The 22,218-nt window shown below is 46.1% G+C and overlaps 1 protein-coding gene across 1 annotated transcript in view; it reads right to left on the bottom strand.

The window, feature by feature from the left end:
• RGS7 (regulator of G protein signaling 7) overlaps nt 1–11,500 on the bottom strand; it is a gene marked incomplete at its 5' end in the record, with an annotated part of 513,767 nt that extends 502,267 nt beyond the window's left edge. The window contains one exon of the mRNA XM_080824124.1: nt 11,423–11,500. Within this exon, the coding sequence (XP_080680250.1) occupies nt 11,423–11,500 (78 nt within the window). The remainder of the gene's footprint in view (nt 1–11,422) is intronic.
• Between the last annotated feature and the right edge of the window lie 10,718 nt (nt 11,501–22,218).

The following is a 22,218-nucleotide window of genomic DNA, read 5'->3' as shown; positions in this document are numbered from 1 at the left end:
CTGAATGAAAACCAATGGAAGGAGACACTGAGTTTTTGAAGGGAGAAGATCAACACCTTTGTCTCAGTTGTCTCAGCAGAGCCCTGAGAATTTCCAGCAGGAGCTTAGCTCCACCAGGTCATTTACTGAGTCCTCACAAAGAGTCAGAAGCTCCACGACCTTGGGGCTGGGCTAGGCACTCAGAATTGCCACAAGAAGATACAGATCAACAGAAAAGTTGGTTTAGAAACCAGATGACGTAAAAAGAAGTAAATTTCCTTATCACCCACTTCTTCCCCTTCATTGTCACTAATCGCCCTAGGATGAGTCGCTTGACGTCTGTCTTTGCTGCCATGAAATAGGCTCCGTGAGGGCTCAGACGTTGTCTGCCTTGTCCACAACTCTGTCCCCAGGGCCCACCACGGGGATGAGACACAGCCTGGGCTCAAGCACACAGAGCGAGAGGATCTGAATTCTGAGTGGTATGACTGTTTGCTAATTTCATTGGAAGCAACACGGTGAAGAGACAAGGGCAAGGTCTTCAGACCCAGCAGTCATTCATTTGTTCATTCACTCATTCATGCATTTGCACAGTCAATATTTGGGACACCTAGTATGCACCACTTTTGGGGGTGCTGGGAACGTGGCAGGGAATGATAAATGTCCCCAGCGTCACGAAGCACACCAGCTCTCCCACTAAACCCTGAGCCATCCTGGGAGTCAGCATGAGTCAGTCTCAGCGAGCTCAGCAGAAAAACAGGATACTACTAACCCACATGCAACATCATTTTAAGGAAGATGGGTGATATTTGTAAAGAGCCGGACATAAGGTGAGCACTCGATAAATGGCAACTATTCTAATTAACAATCAAAAGTCAAAACCAAATACTAAGTATAAGCCAGAGCAAGCGACATATGGCTTTAAATACCAAAGGAAAGGCACCTAGAAAAGTTCAGTGACAGAAATGTTGGTAAAATGTGTTCTTTCTATGTGGTACCTTTTTTCAAAACGTTTAGGGATAAGTCATCTTAAATGGGGGGAAATCTCCCTAGATCTCTGTAAGAGGGAAAAGGAGCTGTTGAATCCGTTTGCCTGACATTCGGAAGCTTTGCGTGGCCGACAAAGGTCATGTAGATTTATATTGTTTTTGCCATCTTCCAGCAATGACCAAACAGGCGAAATCATGTCCGTTGAGCTTCTACGTGACGTGCAGCCATGTAGGAGCCGGGGAAGACTTATCAGGGGGCCTGCTGCACAGTTCACTTTTTCCAGGAGCCTTGGTAATTTCCAGAGTTCCCAAAAAGTGTCCATAAGAATTATCTGTCAATCACTCTCAGTCAGGCATTTTCACTACCTATATTTTGACTCATCTTCTCAAAGATTCTGTGAAGTCGTCTGTCAATTCTAGGACAGAAATGAAACTCGGAGAAGGTGACAAAGGTGTCCAAGGTGGCACAGCCAGTGAGGGGTGGCAAGGAATGCACACCCGGCCCTTCAGACTGGGAGACGCTGCCCTCTCACTGCCACTTCCCCAAGGGCTTCTCAGCTTCCTTTCGACTTTCTGAGACACAGGAAAGAGAAGCGAACTTAAAAAAAAAAAAAGAAGAAGAAGAGGGGCGCCTGGGTGGCTCAGTGGGTTAAAGCCTCTGCCTTCGGCTCAGGTCATGATCCCGGGGTCCTGGGATCGAGTCCCGCATCGGGCTCTCTGCTCGGCATGGAGCCTGCTTCCTCCTCTTTCTCTGCCTGCCTCTCTGCCTACTTGTGATCTCTCTCTGTCAAATAAATAAATAAAATCCTTTAAAAAATTAAAAAAAAAAAAAAGAAGAAGAAGAAGAAAGGATTCCTTATACCGCAATTTTAAATTCTCAACAAGGATTCTGACCCCTTTAAATCCTTTTTACCTGGAAGCTTTTGTTTTTTTGTTTTGTTTTGTTTTGTTTTTCTCGTTCGCGTTGGGAATTGGAATGGCCTCGATCCCTCTCTGAGATGCCACAAGATGAAGATCAGCGGAAATGTCTCTGACATCAGCAAATCCTCGAAGCACCTGCAAGTGCCCTTCCTGGGCGGTGTCTGCACGCTGTGGTCCTACACCCACTGTCCTCTCGCCCGAGGAGAGCCACCCTCTCCAGACACGGGAAGTTCCCACAGGATGAGAAAATAGATAAACTAAGTAGACAGCTGGTGTCATTCGACCGTCTCCTTGTCAGGCCGCCATCTTCCTTCAAAACTTCACTTCTGTTTTATTCTCTTAAAAAATCAGTTGTTGAGCCTGGCTTTGCGGCAAGGATTGTGTGCCAAGTGTCAGACTGGGTACAGCACAAGCATCTCCTTTTCTCTCTTCTCTTGGGTTTGATGCTGTTTTCCCAAAGGTCAGATACAACAAGCACTAGCCACTGGGGGTTATTAAAATTTAGATCGCTTAAAACTAAGCGTAATTTAAAATTCAGGTCCAGGACGGCCACATTTCAAGTGTTCTGCTGCCCCCTGTGGCTGGTGGCTCCCCCGTTAGGCAGTCCCCATATAGATCTCTCCACGAAGGTAGAAAGTTCCACCGGACAGTGCTGCCACAGAGCTTCCCGTGCGGTGTTTTCTCCCGCCTAGAATTTCCAGCCACGACCCAATCAAGAACAGAGCTCCTCCCGGAGTGGGGCCGGCCAAGCTCCCAACCGTATCATTCCCGGGGTTCCAAAAGCTGGAGAACAGTGAAGGGAAAAGGAATCGAGGAATCCATCCCTCGCGAGGAGTCGGGGACGTGGTGATAACCCAAGGATGCCGCGGAATAGCCAGGATGCCGATTCCTTACTCACACTGAACGACAAACACAAGGGCTTACTGCATTGACTGAGAGAGAGAGAGAGAGAGAACACGTGAAGAACAGAGGTTCAGAGCTGCTGTGTTGCACTCAATCCGGACTTGGTCGTCTTATAACTCTCTCTTTCGCATCACGGGTTACGTGGACTCGGCTCACAGGTCTGTGAAACCCGAAAACGGAGAGCTTCATGGTGTCCCGGCAGCTGCACCCAGAGGCTCCCTGGCCACCGCCATGCCACAAAAGGAATCCACTGAGTTAGCCCGGAAGTGCTACGGGTGTCCCACGGGTCACCATGAGAAAAAGAGAAAGGAGGAAGATCGAGAGGCTCGTGAACATTCAAAGAAGGCAGCGAGGACCACCGGTTGGGAGGCTGAGCTCTACTACGCAGAGTGGCTGACGGCAGACAAATGAAAAGACTATCGAGATGCATGACAAGCGGGGCGACGGGGGCGCTCAGTCGGTTATGCATGGCCTTCGGCTCAGGTCGTGATCCCAGTGTCCTGGGAGTCAGGCTCACTGCGTCTCCCTCTCCCCATCCCCCTTGGCTCTCACGCTCTTTCTCTCTCTCTGTCAAATAGATAAATAAAATCTGGAGGTTAAAAAAAAAAAAAGTGCGTGAAAAGGGATGAAAAGGGAAACACCCAACAAAAGGATGATGGGGGGGGGATGATGGAAAGACCCCACAGGGAGCAGCAGCACCTGCTTATCTAGTGGACAGCAATGAACTGTCCCCAGCTAACGCACTGTCCAATACGATTAAACAAAAATGAAAGGAAAAAGTGGGAAAATGAAAGTTCCTTTGCCCAAAGTCCCTGCACAGGGAGAAACAGTTATGAAAACAGTTACTTAATTATTATTAAAGCAGTTATTAAAAGTTATTCAAACAGGAAAAAAAGAGAAGAAAGCATTGAAGAGGGTGATTACTAAAGTCTGCTTTTTTGGAGATGAAAACCACCTAACTAGAAAAGATTCATTAGGCCAGGGGGCTTTTGTGTCCAAAAGGCCCAGGTGACACATCCTGAACTGAAAGCCGCCTTCTGCCGCCGGTGCGTCGTGTAAAGGAGAACCCCTCATCCCCACTACACACAACTTTGGTTGTTATTACCAAAGGTCCTGTCCCTGAGGTGAATGTGAGTGAGTTGGGCCTCGTGACACAAGGAGGCAAGGTTATTTGGGGAGAAGATGCCCAGGTCACCGACAGTCCTGAGGATGACGGAAGCTGGCGTGCGGTCTCGCTGGTCGGACAGCAGTCTGAGACAAGGAGCTCCTTCAACTGCAGACCACACAGCAATCGGGAAAACCCCCATTACCGTGGTGATTCTGACGATCCCCAAACAGCCTTACCTATCTGCAGTCATCAAGAGAACAATTCATCCTCTTGTTCAAAAAAAACATGCAAAGAGGGGAGCTTGGGGGTTCAGAGAGTTAAGTGTTGGACTCTGGTTTCAGCTCAGGCCATGATCTCAGGGTCCTGAGATCGAGCCCCACGGTGGGCTCCGCGCTCACTGCCACGCTCAGTGTGCAGTCTGCCTGAGAGTCTTTGCCTCTGCCCCTTCCCCCACTCAATGGCCTGTGCTCTCTCTCTAAAATAAATGAAAAAAATCGTAAAAATTAAAATAGCCCATTTTACCAAAAAAAAAATTAAAAATTAAAGAGAACACCATCGAAAGACAGAGACCTGAATTCAAGCTGTGCGACTGCAGACAAATTGTGTTACCCCTCCAACCCTCAACGACATCATCTACAAAATGAACAAGTAGACAAATTCTAAGTTCCCTTTTACTTCTGAAATTCCTGGAGCCAAAGGCTTTATTTAGTTTACATAATATCCAAGGAACTGTACAGACTTCAGAGATACACAACATAATAATTCTAAGAGCTTATTAAAAAGTAGAAGCTAGCCGAAAAAAAGAAAGAATGAAAGAGAAAGAACAGAAAAGAAAAAAAGGAGAAGACAGCTATGTAGGACTAAATAATTTCAGAAAGGACATTGTAAGCTTAATGAAAATGGTACTACCAAAGCATCCTACAGAACCACCTCCTTAACTATCCGGAAGACATGAAAATATTTACCTCTTTCACTTTATTAAAAAATTAACAACATAGTGGTTCCCACGGCACATACAAGGTGTTTAATAATTTTAATTAGATAAACAGAATAATAATTACTATTACTTTTGTTACAGCATTGACTGATGATCTAATATATGTTAGGATCTCTATAAGCCACTTCCCCAGGTAACTCATTTTGTCATCAAACAGCTCTACGAAGGAAACCATCTTTGGTTTTCCTTGTTTTATAGATAAGGAAACTGAAGTGAAAGGAGTTAGTTGTTAACCCACAACCATACAGATAAACAATGGCAGAGCCAAGATTCAAAACCAAGACCACACAACTGTAGTGCCCAAGTTCCTTCCACTTCTTAAGAAACTGTTTACTCGCTCATCACCAGGAAGGACAAAAAATGAGAAGGCTCCCAGACTTACTCTTAAGAAACCCAGCTAATGTCACAAAGCGGCCATTTCCCTCTATATTTTTTCAGAAGACAGAATAGCAACTTATCTCTCTGGATGGGTTCTTGAGCCAAAATATTCCAGCCTACACCAGGTGGCAATTTTAATGGAACTGGAACCAAGTTCATGACCCTCTACCAGAGTTCCAATGTCCTGAAACCTTTGTTAATTGAATTAGACACAAGACAAAGGGAACTGAAAGGAGGGTAAGCTAAATTTTCATATTGCCTTGGGCAAGCGGCAGAGAGAAGTGGGCCTTTTTTTCCCTAAGGAACCGGGTACCCACTTTATCATTTACAATTACTTTATAATTAGATTGGTGTTTTATAAGACAGAAGTCCCTGTCACCCTGACCTTTCAATGTCTCCTCTTCACTGCTATGAGAGGGGACTGAGGGCCAAGTATCTGTGTTGCTTATTTCCCACAATTCCGGTTTTCAAGTACACTTAACATTTATAATGTCACCAAACTATCCACATCCAAAATATTTCCATATTCTCTACAGTGAACACATTCCATCACCACACCACCTAAAAATACCCTGCTTTCCATCACTCAGTAGAACCACAAAGGTTATTAGGAGGCAGTAAAATCCCTAGACAGTTTCTCTTTCCTACATCTGCACTCTCTTCTGATCAATTAGATTCGGGGAGGCTGGAGGTGGGAAATAAAGGAAATAAAATTCAGGCCACAAATCCTTATCTTAATCCCACAAAGAGCACCGGCAAGCACCAACTGGTGAGGGAGAAGCTCAACCGTGCAAGGCTTTCCTGCTCCGAACACAAGTTAATTATTACCCAAAATCCATCATTGAAGTATTACTCATAAAATGTCTGCTTCTCAGCAAAAAATATCACAGATGCCGGCCCTATTCCATCTCAGGGCACATGTCAGTATTTATGTCACTGAGGGGAAAATAGGTCTGCATTTGATTCCCACAGATTAAGCTCTTATTTATAGTAGACAATCTCCCTTAGTCCAGAAAGGTGCTTTCAAATAATCTAATTTAGAGAAGACACTCCAGTTTGGAATTTTTCAGCTATGGCAACACATGTCTCCTGGCCCCTGCCCCCCATCGGAGCCCCTAATCGGGAAATCTGAGGGCTGAAAGGCTCAGCCTTCTTTGTGATGATCTATTTGCAAACATCCCTCTCTTTTCTCCTGGGCCTTTCTCTTATCAGTTACAAACATTCTTCACCAGCACCCTAAACCCAGAAAGACCAAAGATAAGTAAGTTTCAAAAATGTCAATGGTTATTTTTTTATAATGGAGTTCGGGGGGAGGGGGGAGGTACTGACACCCTCAAGACTGACCAGATTGGACAATCCTAAAGGGACAGAGGCACGGAGTTAATGTAGAAAATGTCAGCTAACACCCACACACACCCCCAAGAGACTAGGAATGTCAGTGGCTTGATTTCTTCCAAAGAAGAAACAAGTCCCTCCCCTTTCTTTTGGGTACGTGTACTCTCCTGGAGCAGACGGATTTCATAGTTTTCAAAGGCAAGGTCTAGGTCAAGCCAATCAGAATGGGTGATTGTCCTACTGGGGTGACAGTTCCCAACGCACCTTTCTGCAGGAAAGGCCAGTGGGCCCCCCTTGCCTTCAAGAACAGAGCAGTGGGCCTTATAGACAGACGTTTTGCCATACCACGTGCACAGCAACATATCAGACCCCGTGGCACATATGCGACCCAAGTTTAAAAGCATCCCTCCAAGGGACACGTGCATAACAGGCACCCAAACCAGACTGGAATCTGCTCTCTTCCCCCAAAGGCATCATTTTCTCTTTTACAACTAAACAGAACATCACCTCAAGAAAAACGTACCTTCCTGCTTTGGTCTGTTTTGAAAAGAAGAAATTAAAAGAAGCAACTGGAAGGAGCACGAGTACATGGGAGATGAAGAGAGGAGCGGAGCACGGGACGGAGGAGAGGGCAGGCGGGCATGGGGAGGGGAGGGAAAGGCGCAGGTATGGTGGACACACAGGTTTGCCGTTCCCCAAAACACGTTCAACCCACTAAGGTAGCAAATGAGGAAATCATGTCAGTTTTCTTTTCCGGCAGTCGAACCATAAATGGTTGCTCCAGTAGTATCAGAGATTACTGGCCATTTCGAGCATTCTCGCTGGTGAGAAGCCAGCATTCCAGCCAATTTGAAATACTGGCCCCCAGATGCCCTAGATCTTTTGTTTTTCAAATGCAGGAATGTCAGCCGCTGGACAGAAAGTGATGTATACTGTCTAGTGGGCAGCATGCTGGCCAGACACCAAATTCGGAATGTGTCTCCCGGTACCCCGGGTTCCAGCTCAGCCATCCTCTCCGGCCACGGCCACGCCCCGAACGAGGACTCTGCCCAGAACAGAGCAAGAACACCAGCGGCATTTGAACAAAACTGAGGTCTAAGCCATCACCTCTGCAAATGTTTCAAGAAGCCAGCCCGAAGCCAGGGCAAGTTGGAGTTCAGTGAGTCTCTTCATAAGGAGGTTGATTACTTCTAATTCCATTGGAGCTAAGACCCGCCTGAAAGGAGCCCAGAAAGCCCGAAAGCCCCGAAATTAAATGTGGACTAGCCTCCTATTTTACGAGCTTTTAAAGTGTTCTCAGCTACATAAAATGGCAGAATTGCTCTCGCTTCAATCACGGGCTTAGGAAAGAAAATAGCATTAGGAGTTGAAAACTCGGTAAGGCATGTATTTTGTCCATATGGATTTTTAAAGTGTACCTCTGACATCAAATGAAGCCTACAGAGACCTTACATTTTTAAAATTCTTTCAGTGAAGCGTAATTAACTTGCAATGTTGTAATAGTTTCAGGTTCCAACATACGGATACAACAATTTTACGTTGTTACTCCTGGCTCACCACACCAAGTGTCAACACCGTTTATCACCATACATTATTACAATATTATTGACTAAATTCCCTGTGCTATACATTTCATCTCCCCCGACTTATTTATTTTATAATTGGAAGTCTGTATCTTTTAATCCCTTTTATGTATTTCACCCATCTTTCCACCTGCGATCCCTCATATTAAGCCAGAAAAGCTGCGCGCAGACATCCCAGTCTGACCTGCAGGTCCCAACCTTGACCGTGAGGCAGCAAAACCATTGCTCCCAGCTTGCACCATGGTGGCCCTCACTCTGCTTGGAGCATCGTCATCCTACACACTGTGCATTTCCCTGTAACATCACTCCAGGATTCTCCACCAAAAAGAGACCCTTGGAAATTTCCATTCATTTGGAGGAGCTCCTATAATCTAAGTGAGGATAATCATTAAAGCAGACACAGCTGACAAACAGGAGAAAGGCCTGCGTCCCAGCGCTTTGCTAGGCATTCCACTTTGCGAAACACTCAGTGAATGCCCTCTCTCACAGGAAGGTCACTACCACCTGTCATTCATTCACAGGAATGTTACTAGGTGGCCTTCACAGCCTATCCAGACTAAATGGTAACAGCGCGTGCATATCCTCCAGGTGTGGAAGTTAGGAGACGCCTTACAGTAAACAAGAGGTGGCCTGCGGGGGAGGGATACGGAGAGAAGGCTACGAATGTTTCTAGCCCAGGACCTACTACTTTCAAGAACGGTGTGGCAACAGCGAAGCAGAGTAGAAAACCCCCACGAGCTGATAAAACATCAGTTGACCCACTCTCTGCCCTGCTAGTGAGCAATGCACTGTGGTCGAGAAGTTCTTTTCCAAACCTGTAATTGACTTCGTGATGCAGAATCATTTGTACCATCGCGTTTCTTCCTTTAAGCAGGTGGAGCAGATCAAATACCCTAGTACCACCCAGAAGTCCTACCCCCCCAACAGCTCTGCTGCTCTTCGCACTACGATTCGGCCACCACTGAAAATATATTAAACGTAAAGTCCACAGACCACAGAAGACACAAGAAACTGGTAAAAGGGTCACATGAAACCATGAGGTCGGACTCTATGTCTCCACACAGACGTGGGCCACTTCGATGTTTCATTGTATAAATTATCTGCTACTTAGACATTATTCTGAATATCACAAACACAAACGTGTATGCTTAGAGAATAAAAGAATACACAGGCAATCCGCAGTTACCCAGTATGGGTACAAATCCCCGAACTGAGTTATTTTTTTTCCTAATAACGATTTTTCCGAGAAATATTTTCTAAAAATAAATTGTCATTAAAACGAAACAAAAAGCTAATAAAAGGTGGGCAAAATAAGTAGCATAAGCAATTCCAAGCTTAACCAACCAAATAATAATGTTTAAAAGAATGAGGCATCATAGTCCCTCCCTAAGTCACAGTCTATTAACTTACCAGGAGCACTAGCAGCAATTCAGGGCCATACAACAATTTACAGAATAAATTAAAAATAAGCGATAAGAAGCTTGGGTGCACTCTATAATCTAGTAACTATTTCTAAAGCTCCTAGCCTCATTTTTCCATCTATTCTCATAATAACTGACTAAATGAGATACATGGATTCATGTCATACTGAGTTTATTTCTAATCAAGATAAGCGTCAGGTGGTTGATCTACATAGCTGCCTCTTCTCTAAAGAACCAGAAAAAGAACACAATGTTTGACTGAACAAAAGTAGCTAAACACTGTAGTTTTACACCCAAAAGTCCAGCTCTCCACATGCAATTTACAGAACTGACAATTGCCACCTCTTGCTTATTACCTTAAAAGCATACCAAACAAAGAAAACATTGTAACTTATTTAAAAACACACAACTGCCCTTCAAACAGCTCTTCCCAGAACAAACCCAACACAGAATGGGTGGCAAATATCCAGTTTTTTCAATTGATGTAGGAATACAATAGTAATAATTTAGGCTCAAGTGGATGATGTTCTTAATTTATCCAGCTGGGATGCTTTAAATCTAAAATAGGCAACTAATCTCCAGTTTTCATTTCCTACCATACTGCATTGTCCCAGACACATAAAACAGCACTGTCTGTAAAGCAAGAGAAAAAAAAAATGCTAACATCGTGTCAGGATGCCCATGAACCTTCACATTAAAGCAGTAACAATATTCCCTCAAACACATATTAACCACCACCTCTTAATGATTTTGGCCCACATAGCTGGAGAGTTTAGATTGAGTACAGGTGAAGGTAGCATCCAGCTTTTCAGCTGTATTCGTGAGAGAACATATAGAAACATCTTCGCCAGGACTCCTATGGGCTCATGCGAATGAAACCTTTAACAATTTTCCTGATTCCAAGGTATGATTTCCTTTTTGTCACTGCTAACATAAACTAAAGAAATCATGCCCCATAAGCACTACAGATAATATGAAAGAAAAATAATCCCAGCATAAAAGGCAATAGAAACGACTGGTACAGAAGTTAAATCAAGAATACTGCTTCCTTCATTTTAGAATTATTGTTGTGACCAGAATGAAGTTACCTAAGCAACCATTCTAAAGCACACACAGTATTCAAATGTATCTGTATTATGGCAGCTCGGCTAGGTGTCTAGAAGTTTGTTGCTGATAGCACTGTTGTAAAATGTACAAAACTGTCAGATCAGTTTGTGGTGGGGGGGCTCTAAATATAAAGGTTTAATGGTCATGTGGCATTGAAATATTCATAAACAAAATTGTAAAAATAACCCATAGTAAAGAAAATAATTTAGGCTAAAAAAAAAAAGAATTATTTAGTCATAAGTAAAATCTTTAAACCAACCATAGATTCACAGACACATTCACTCTTGTTGCAGAACTGCAAAGTGGTCTTTTCATTCCTGACATGTTATACATTTACATAATCCTTACAACCCAAAGTCTGAGGGGGAGTATATGAAAGAGCTTCTAAAAACTAGTATGCATTGTATAAAAGCACATGTATCACAAAATATGTGGGATGCCCAAACTTCCTGATAATTCTGACTGCAGGTTAATCTACAGGAAACCAGCAGACAAAGGAGCGCGCAGAGGATGGCTGGCCTCATTTACTTCATTGTGTCTCTACACAGTGAGAATATCCGACTATCAAGTATGGCGTGCAGTACTTGGCAATTTGGGAAATCCACCAGGTCACAAAATTGATATACACTCTACCCCGGGGGGGGGGGGTGTCAAGGAAGCCAAAAGTTTCCCTCTCTCCAAGAAAGTAAAGAAATTCTTACCTTTCTGTACACCAACATGTTGGGGGATTCGTCTGCCACCCCGTTGCTGGTCTGCCCGTAATTATTCCCCTGGGCCATGTCACCCCACACTTGGTCTGCTCTCAGATACTGGAATAACTGGTGTGCGCGCTGCAAAGGGCCAAGGAGACCTCAGTCAGAGGCGAATGGTGGTGCTCAAGGGAGGGTGGGAGGGAGATACTCGAATCCTGTTCATAACCCACAGCCCCCACTGCACATGGAGCACACGTACATGACTTACATGTCCAGGCTGGCTGCAGGAAGTGGCACAGAAATAGATTTTAAAAAGAAAGAAAAAGAAAACTGAATTTACACCTACAGTACCCTCAGGGAGTTGTAAGAAATGACAATCATTTGGTTCAAATAAGCATTTGGCTATGGTTTTAACTGACTTCATCTCCTGGAGACTCCTTTTAAAAAGTATCTTGACGCTCGCCTAAAAATCCCACGGTTACCATTCCTGCGCTACAGAGTTCTCCTGTCTCCCAATACTTGCCTCTGGATGCTGGTCTCCCGAGAGGGCGGAAAGGCAGCCCCCGAGGCGGCACCCTCGCTCCCAGGTACCCGGCTACTTGCCCCGCGGGCAGCGCAGCAGACAGGCCCATCCCCGCGGCACTCTCCCTTCGCCCCCCGGGTCTCCCACACAGCGCCCGGGGAGCTTCGCCCACCTCCACCTGCGCGCCCGCACCGCGCGCCCCCGGGTCCCCTCCGCTTCCACTCCACTTGGGACGTCAGGACGGAACCCTGCCCAGTCTTTGCCAGAAGGCACCAGAATCCGTCTCAGCCCCGGGACCCGGTGGGAGTCCACCCTCGGGGCAATTACCTGGGCTACCGTGGGTCGCAGCCCGCCTGCAGGAACCTGAGAGCCACCAGCCCAGGAGCAGCAAACCAGGGAGCCCCCCCCCCCACGCCAGCTCCCGCCTCCCGGCTCTCCCGGCAGCACAAATGGCAGCAGTTTCAGCACCGCGGACCCGGGTGAGCGGGGCGCCCGCAGCCCGGCTGGGGCGCCGGGCTCCCGGGGCGGCCGCGCGGCGGGGCGCCGAGCGAGGGTGGGTGCGGGGCGGGGGGCGCGGGGCGCGCGGGGCGGCGCCGCCTCCCCCCCAACCACCTCCCCTATTTACCTCCTCGGCCAAGGTCACGGCCCCGCGGCGTCTGCGCTCGGGGGCGGGCTGGGTGCCGGCGCTGTCAGCTGGCGGCGAGCGGAGCGGCGAGGCAGGGCAGCCTCATCACCCTCGGCGGATGCGGAACCGCGCGGCTCAGGCCACCGCCGCCGTGCACAGGCGGCCCCGGCAGCCCGCCGCTCGCGCCCGCTGCCCCCGCTCCCCCGCCGCCCGGCCGGCCCGCTCCCTCCGCCGCCTCTGCTCCCGGGCGCGGGGACCCGCCGAGCGCGCGCGGGAGCCGAGACGCCGGCCCGTGCGCGCGACTGGGAGGCGGGAGGAGGGGCGGTCACGTGGGCCGGGCGGCCAGAGGTGCGGGCTCCCGGGCTCCCGCGCTCCGCGCTCGCCGCCCGGCCGGCCGCCCCCGCCGGCCGCTCTCGCGCCCCGGGCCGGGCGGGCGCACACCGCGCGCGGCAGCCGGTGTCCGCGCCGCGGGCGGCCTGGGGACCCGAGCGGGGCGGCGAGCGGCCGCCGGAAGGGCAGGGCGGGCGGGCGGATGGAGGGATGGAGGGATGGAGGGAGCCCCGCGCCGCCGGCGCGCTTCATCACGTGCCCGCCGAGGCCGCCGGCAGCGCGAGGGCAGCGGATGAGTGATGACCGCTGCGCTTCAATGACGAGCGCGGAGAGACTCGAGAAGTCCTGGGAGTGAAGAAAACGGCCAGGACAGGTGGAGCCACCCAGCCCGTAGCCTGCGGCGTTCGCAGCTTCCTCCCAAGTTTGAGAGACGGCGCCGGCCTGGAGGCGGCGGGTGCGGCCCGAGACCTGCCACCTGTGCGCCTGCCGGGCCGTCCCCAGCTGCGCGCGGCCGCCCGGGAAGGGAGGTGCTCCGAGGGCTCGCCTCTGCCCACGCCCTCACCCCTCCGCAGGTTTCGGAAGGACTGCGGTGCTGATGCCCCGGAATTAGTCTTCAAGTCGCCGTCACTAATTCCTCTCTAAGGATTAGAACGACAGGAAGAAGAAAAATCACTGCCGGCCCAGTTGTGGTCGAGAAACGCGTCTCTGGCTTCTCGGGGCAGATTTGGGAAGCTATAAATATCCGAAGTTTTCTTTCCTCGGCGGGGCCAGGTGTGGGGGAAAGACAGAAGATAATCCAGACAGCCCCTTCTTAATCCTCTAGGTCCGAAACGAATAGAAGTTACCCTGGTAGGAGGGACGACTGTTCAGAGCAAACCATGGGGTCCAGTGCGCTTCCCCAGTCCCACCCACACAGGCAGGTTTCACCCAAGGAGCAAAGAGTTATCTAACCTATTCTCTGTTCTAAATCCTGCCAGGCAAACGGTACTACCCAACCCCCTTACACACACCCTAGTCTGACCCATCCCCCGCTCCTCTCCAGTTCCCAAAATTTCTGTATTGTGTGCTCTGGAAATGATGCTTTTTTTCATCAAAGTTGCCATTTTTAAAAATTCTTCTCTACTATTTCCTTAACATTCTTACTGTAGCCAGACCTGCCTCTTCCCCTTCAGCCCCTTTCTCTTCCCCTTTGCTCAGTCTGCTTCTGGGAAGTTGACATGAATGGAATTAATAAATCTGGAAAGAATAATTAGGCATGCTCACTCAGCTTAACCATTGTTCCTCTTAAGGAAGAACTGCCTGAAGGAAGCAGACTTTGTCCTTTGCATCACAAGACAAAAGTTCTAACCCCCTTGGGGGCCATGCCCATGCTCATCACTGATGGATCTAGCAGATAAAATAGAGCCAACTGTATATATTTTATACACGGTGTAAAATACACCCCGGCTGCATAGGACCCCATCCATCCATACATCCATCACATAGATATATGTATATCTGTATCAACATAGACATAATCTTGCAGAAGATATCTATATGTAGATATAGCTATGTATAAAATCTCCCTTGACACACTTTCCACTTATTCCTGCCCTATTTTTTGGCTCCCTTTGGCACAAGAACTTCCTTTTCTTTTATTTTGTCTTGAACCCATTTTATTCTGGCAACAACCTCCATGTTACTAAACTGATAGTGAATTCTCAATTGTATTGAATGACTTTTCAGCAGAAGATTAAGTTGATCAGCTTCATGATAACAAGGATAGTGTCTGTTTAAGATTTTATTTTAAATATTTGAGAGAGAGCAAGCACACGCGCATGAGCAGGGGAAGGGGTAGAGGGAGAAGCAGACTCCTTGCTGAGCAGGGAGCAGGACTGACCCACAAGGGCAGATCCCAGAACCCTGGAACCATGACCTGAGCCAAAGGCAGATGCTTAACCCACTGAGCCACCCAGAAGCCTGAGATATTGTCTGTTTAGCTCATGCCATATATCCCAGGCATAGTACAGTTTCTAGCCCACAGTAGATGCATGTTATCTAAATGGATCAATGTATCTAATGACAACAATCTGATACATAATTTTTATATTTAGTAATACATTGTTTGCATTATTATCTCTTTTAACCCTCTAAAGCCCTAGTTATAATTGTTATCTCTTCTATATCAATACACCAATAAGAAAGGCAAGGATCAGAAATGCTAAGTAAACTGCCCCATTCAACCCACATAACCACTAAGTGGCGGGGGTGGTTTGTACCAGTCAGCTTGATCAGCTGGAACTACATTTCCCAGCATCCCCTTCCCTGTAGTCAAGTGAGCAGAGGAATTTGTGCAAGATTGGGAAAAGAGTGAGACAGCATCCATACCTCTCTGAAGGTCTCTGAAGTTTGTGTGTTGGCATGTGTTGGGTCCCAGAAGGTTCTAGCATGTCCTTATTCTCCTTCACTTCACATTCAGATTTTCCAAATTCGTTCCACCCCTGAGGAAGAGTAGCCCCACACACCTCACAAAAAGCCTGAATGTGGACCTACAGAGGCAGCAGCCACACAAAGACCACAGATTTTCATTGACTTTTCTGTCCGCTCCACTTCCTGGTCTACCTCCTGCACCGGGTCATGCCTGGCCTCCCAGCTTCCCCCATAAGCTTCAACTTGCCCATCCACTTGCCTAAGACCCCAGGTGGGGGGTTAGTAGCGTCTTTTCTCAGATCTTTCAATTCGTTATTCTGGAAAATAACTTCACCTGCTTCCCTCACAATTATGTAAGGTCTTGTTCCCACAATGCACCCCTTACTCCATTGTTTTCATAGTGCTTCTACTTCTCAGACTGAGTGGTTGGCAGAGCTCACATCCAAGTCTTCTGGTCCTTTTCACTATCCCCCAAGAAATCCAAATTAGAGAGGCAAAAACCTTGAAACCAATGACACATGACAATGCAAAACTGAACAATGGAAGTATGAAAGGGTTTGATGTTCCAACAAGGCTCTTCAAGGACCAGTAGGAGGTCTACAGGTGATGAGGGAAGGAGTTTCTAGTAAGGCACAAAGGCAAATTCTGAAGCCCACTGGGACAATTACTATAATAAAACTACCACTTCCTGAAGTCACACTATCTCTAAACGCATTAAAATATTCTCACCATTTCTGACAAAATTCACCCCACAAGCAACGTAAGGAATCTGATGTTCAAGTTAGGAAATTTGACCAGGATTGCATACCTTCTAAATATCAGAGTCTGGATGCAAACACACAGCTGTGTGAATCCAAACCCCTATGAAAACATGTGGAAAATGCCTCTAGCAACAGAATGAGTTTTTGAAAATCTGAGGATCTCCCACAAAGACCCCTGTCATTCTCTTGTCTGTCTCATTTCTCCTCTCACCTATCTTCTCTCCACACACCTAATGCACACCTTTCTCTCTGGGTATTAATGACTCAATGCAAAGCAAATATGGAGGAAGATTCAAGGACTAGCACAGTCCACTATTTCTTCTTTTGTTATTGTTAAGCCTCATCATTTGTGTTATTGTGCATTGGGACCAAAATTATGTCCATCACCTTAATGTTCCCAGGACTCACATTTTTTCCAAACATAACCTGAGGGAATTAGACTTGATCTCTCAAAACCCATTTGGATCTTAGAACATAAGATTTTAATATGTTCTCCTTGGTACTTTCCTCCTACATAATGGCCCTTTACATTGTAAACAGCAAACAGCTTGGATATTGTGGGATATTTTTCTGTCTCTTTTCTTTCCAAAACGATGTAAATATGTGATCCTCAGCTATCATCATCCAAAATCATTTTTGTCATTTTCCTTATGGACCCTATATTTTGTGATACTTCTGTCAAACAAATTAAACTGTAAAATGTAATAATGCACCTCTTTTTCCATGCCAGATAGAACTTCTAAAAAGTAAAGGCCCTGTTACTTCGCTAAGTAAATAGAATTCTACCCCAAATAATGATATTTAAAGCCTTTGTTGTTATTTTGTTTGTTTGTTTCTTTGTAGCTTCAGCAGTCTTATCTTGGGGAAAAAAGTAGAATTTGATTTAAATTTTTGAAATATTGGACAACGTTGTACTAGTTTGCTAGGAGTATGGTAACAAAATATCACAGACTGAGAGGCTTAAACAACAGAAATGTATTATCTCATAGTTCTGGAGACTAAAGGTCCAAAAATAAAGGTGCAGACAGAGTTGGTTCCTTCTGAGACCTCTGAAGAAAAGAGTTGTTCTGAGCCAATGTTCTTGGCTTGTACATGGCTCTCTCTCCCTGTGTCTCTTCACAATGACTTCTGTGGATGCCTCTGTGTCCAAATTTCCCCTCTGTATAAAGACACCAGTCATACTGGATTTGGGGCCCACCCTACTAACCTCATTGTAACTTAATTACCTCTCTAAGGACCCTAACTCCAAACAAGGTCATACTGTAAGGTACAGGGGGTTAGAGATCCAAAATTATCTTTTTGGGGGATGACACCACGTAATGCATAACAACTGTGTGTATTTTTGCAAATCACTGGGGACACCAGAATTTCTGAAGTGTGAACTATCTCCTTCCCTCCTTTCATCCCTCCTTTCATTAATCAGATACTTGATTATTTGTTGTGTGTAAGAATGTGTTTTCATATATGTTATATAACATGTACACATGGAGGATATATAAAGAACGCAAGGAAATGTCATAGGTGACTTTTGCTCAAGGAAGTTTCCAGTCTACTTCAGAGGATAAAAATTTCTTTTTCTCACAATTCACACTCAGTCTAATCTACAAATCCAGTTGGCCCTACCTGCAAACTATGTCCAGGATTCTCACCACTTCCTCGGCTCCCAACCTGGTTTGAGCCTTGATTTAATCTCTCCTGGGTGAAAACAAGGACCCAATTGCTTTCTCTGCCCCCATCATTTCCCATCTACATCTATTTTCAAGGTAGCAGCCAGTGATCTCTTTAAAATGAAGTTATGTCGCATCTCCATGTAAAGTCCTCCAAAGACACCCCACGTCACTCAAAGCATCTTCAAAAGGCCTATGAGGTCCTCATGATCTGACACCATATTACCTCTTCTGACATCAGTGCATGCTACTCTCCTTCTTACTCACTCTGTTCCAGTCACACTGCCCTCCCTGATTCTTTCAACATTCCAGGCACGCCGCTGCCACAGGATATTTGCACTGGCTGTTCCTCCTGCCTGGAGTGTTTTTCCCTCAGATAGACATCCCTTTCTTTCTTCAATTCTTGACTCAGTTAGCACCCTCTCAGCGAAGCCTATTCTACATACCTTAATTAAGATTATGTACTCTCCTGGGTGAAGCCTGGATGGTTTCAATCAGTTAAGCATCTGACTCTTGGTTTCAGCTCAGGTCATGATCTCAGGGTTATGAGATCGAGCCCCACGTCAGGTTACATGCTCAGCCTGCTTAAGATTCTCTCTCTCTCTCTCTCCCCCTCTGCCCCCACCCCTCAAACTTTCTATCTCTCTCTCTCTCTAAGGAAAAAAAAAAGATTATGTACTCTCCTTGCACTCCCCTTTCTCATTACCCTGTTTATTTGCTTTTAAGAGCATCTATCACCTTCTACCATTTTGTACTATTCACTTATTGACTGTGTTTGTTGTCTGTCTCCCCTCAGAAGAAATGAAGATCTGTGAGGTCAGGGATTTTTTTCCTCTCCTATTCAATGCTGTATTCCCAGGGTCTAGAAGAGGATAGGCGTACAGTTGGCACCCAAAAATTATTTGCTGACCTATTGTGAATAAATCCATGAACATTATTCTGTTGGAAGACTGGATGGACTAGAAGAATCCAGTCAACAGCTTTGAACAAAACTGAATTAGCAGCAGGTTTCACTGTGGATCGAAACGAACCACCCTTCAAACCTGTTTCTTGTGTGTCATAAGGGGGAAGGATAATTTCTTTTCCCACCACACACCCACTTCACAGAGGAATGGTTGAGAATTAATTAAATGCTAATGTGGAAAAGGCATTTTGAATTTCTGGGAGAAAGCACTTTATTAATCTGAGGCTTTTATTACACGAAAGAATTGTGAGCGACACAGGGGCAAGCAGAAAGAGAACAATGTTGAAGGGATAATACTGTTCACAACACCACATTGGCATTTTAGGGGATAATTGATTTGAGATTGATACAAGCAGAGTGAAAAAAAAGAAAAGTGGTTTGAGAAATCTTACCCCAAGGACAAGTTTTTTTAAAAAACACCTTCTTCTCTGTAGTCAACTCTCAATTATTTATAGCACAATACCCTCATTAATGAATTACTCTCCACTCTCACCACCCTTTTGTCCATTCTATGGCCATTTTCCTGCTAAGTGGAGCTCCCATAGCAATGACAGAGGGCTGGCAAGGAAGAAGAGTAAGAACTAAAATGTGTCCTTATCGGGAGTTGATTCCTTTCTCCTTTCTGTTGAAATGTTTAAACTCGGATCTATACTTCCAGAATGACACCCTTTTTAAATGTTACACATTTATTTCTCAAATAGGCGGAAAATTAGCTGAGCATATATTACGAGTGAGACACTGTGTAATGTGTGGAAAGAAACAGGGAACATGTTGAGTTCAGCTCCTGCCCTTTCATTTTTGGAATGATGGAAGAGGACTGAAGACAGCATCAGCACATCTGAGCTGTAGGCCGGCCTGCAGTGTTTCACATCTAGGTCACATGGGGCAAGTGACTCGACCGTCTCAAGCTCCAGTTTCCTTAACTATAAAACAAAACTTACATCATCTGCTTTCTCCTCCTCTACTGTGCAAATCTTTTTATTCCAGGACAAATGAAGTTATTTGGAAAGACAGTCTGGTAGTGATCCTATCGACCACATCAGGAGAACAGTAAGTAGCCTGGAAACAGACCATCACTTCTGCGGCTCAGACACCAGGGGTGGCTAGAGCTACAGTAATTGAAAAATAGTCCATCCAACAGGCAGTGTATGGTATCCAGAACATAGTAGAAGCCCAAATGACAGGATCAGAACGGTGTCACAAGGGATCCAACTTAGCACCCCTGCAGGATGGGTAAGCATGGGCAGAACAGGTTACATATGGAGTCTCAGCAGGCAGGGGACTGGTGTGTGGATGCCTGGGAGCAGAGCATCCCCAGCCAGAGGGGGGCCACTGGTGTTGTGACCCCAGAAGGAGCGGAAAACACAGAGCAACTCATTTCCTATTGGGTTTCTAAACACTTAGCTGAGAACAGTCTTCAAATTGGAAATGACAGAAGACATGATTAGAAAAATAAATAATAAAGATGAAAGGGATAATCCTCAAATAATAAACAGAGAAACCAGACATGGATGAAGTAAGCTTCCTTTCTCAAGGTTACACAGCTCAGCGGAATTAGATCCAGGATTTCAAGCCAGTCTCAAACATTCCAAATCTCGCGTTATGTGATGTTGCTTCTACGAAGCAACCAGGACTCAGGACAAGGGAAGAAGTAGTAAAAGGGTACTCGATTGTTTTAAAAAGTTTGCCTCACAGACCAGTTCCAGTCATTTGCCCTGAGAGAATCTGGAAGTGAAATTCTCGGGAACTTCTGAAGTCGGGGTGGGGGGGGGGGGAGATGATAGCAAAACAGAGTCAACTTGCCTCAAGGGAGAAAATGGATACCCAAATTAAGTTGGTCCACAGACCTTGTCCATAGGAAAGCTTTATCCTAGAATTCAAGAAATGTTTGTTAAGTCCCTGTGATACCAGGCACCATGTTAGTCTCTGGTGATGAACAGACCTTCCCAAGCCAGAGGCCAGTAGAAGGGACCAATGGGTCAGTCCCTGCAGCGTGTGGTATTCAGAACGTGTGCATACAAGGTGTTAGGAAAGCACAGAGATGAGAGTCAAGGACATTTTCTGAGTCTTTAAAACTGAGGGGAATCTTCCAGATGGACAGAGAGGAGGAACAGCACAGAAGCACTTCAGGTGGGTGGAATAAAATGTACCAGATTAGAGAAACACGAGTAAAGATGGATGGTTGACGAACAGCACGAAGTTTGGTATGGCTGGTTGTAAAGAGAGGGAGGGCCTTGGATGGAGATGAAGCCGGTCCATACACTGGGGACAGACTGTGAAGAACCTACAGTGCGTCCTGAGAAGTCTGGGCTTTAAGCAATCAAAAAGTGGATGAGTTTTGAAAGCTTAAAGAGAAAAGTGGCGATCGCGGAGGGCCAATGAGGGCCCACCGAGCACATGTCACGCAGACCAGCTTCATGTCCTCCAGACGCATGGCCTCTAGACTGACAAATGAGGCCTACGGGACAACCATGTATGTTATACAGCAAGGCATGGGGCGGTTTCTTCTGGAACAGCTTCATAAATGTGATGGTAAGGTCAGAGTTTAAATAACAGACTAGTAAGGTCAGCAGAAAGAGCACTGCATAATCGCCCCCAGACACCCCAGAAAGGAGAACGTTCTTGCGAAGATTCTGAACTCTGACCTTACAATTTCCCTGTTCTAACTGGGCATGTGCACAGTGACTCTATTACAGGTAGAAACAGCCACTTATCAAGTTTATAAATGGCACAGAGCTAGGAGGAATAGCTAATGCACTGGAAAACGGCAGAGGGATCCAAAGAGATCAAGGTTGGATGAAAAGGTAGAGTGAACCACATAAAAGGGAAGATAGCAAGGAGAAATCGTAAGCCTCGAATCCAGATGGAAGGGAGCTGGCTTAGCACCAAATACAGGATGGAAAAGATGTGACCAAACATCAGTTAAAACGGGGGGAAAAAAAAAAACTAGGTTTCTGTTTGTTTTGGTTGTAGTTGAAAGCAAACTCAATATTGCTCAAAAAGAGCACACATCTGCCCCCCAGAAGCCACTCTGATGACTGGAAGAAAGAGACATTTTGTCAGTTAAAAAAAAAAAAAAAGGCTTGGATGATTTGGGATAATTACCCGAAAACATTAAAGGACTCTCGGGTGGAAAAAGAATCAAACAGCCTTTCAAGCCCCAAAGGACAAGCTTCACTCTAATGGGTAGCGGTCTCCGGCGGACAGATTTCAGTTCGACACCAGGAAGTACTTTCAACACTTGTTCGTCCTTAAGGAAGAGGTCAGTTCCACGTCCCTGGAGGCATCTGAGGGCGTCTGGTTGACCCCGGACTACAAGAGCTAGTTGTGGCATTGAGAATGCCGGTGTGGGTGACCTCCGTGACGTCTGACCACAAGACGAGATGGTGTAGGAGGAAGTGGTTTGAAAACTGAACACTACCATTTTCCTGGGAGGCTTTGAAGTGATTTTGACCTGAGACAAGAATGACATGAGATATTTAAAACGACGTGACCAAGAACACGGTCTCTCTTTGAGTTCGTTTTG

Source organism: Martes martes (assembly GCF_963455335.1).
Source record: "Martes martes genome assembly, chromosome: 15".
NCBI lineage: Eukaryota > Metazoa > Chordata > Mammalia > Carnivora > Mustelidae > Martes > Martes martes.
The sequence above is the reverse complement of the archived record's forward strand: the minus strand, read 5'-3'. Positions and strand labels throughout refer to the sequence as shown.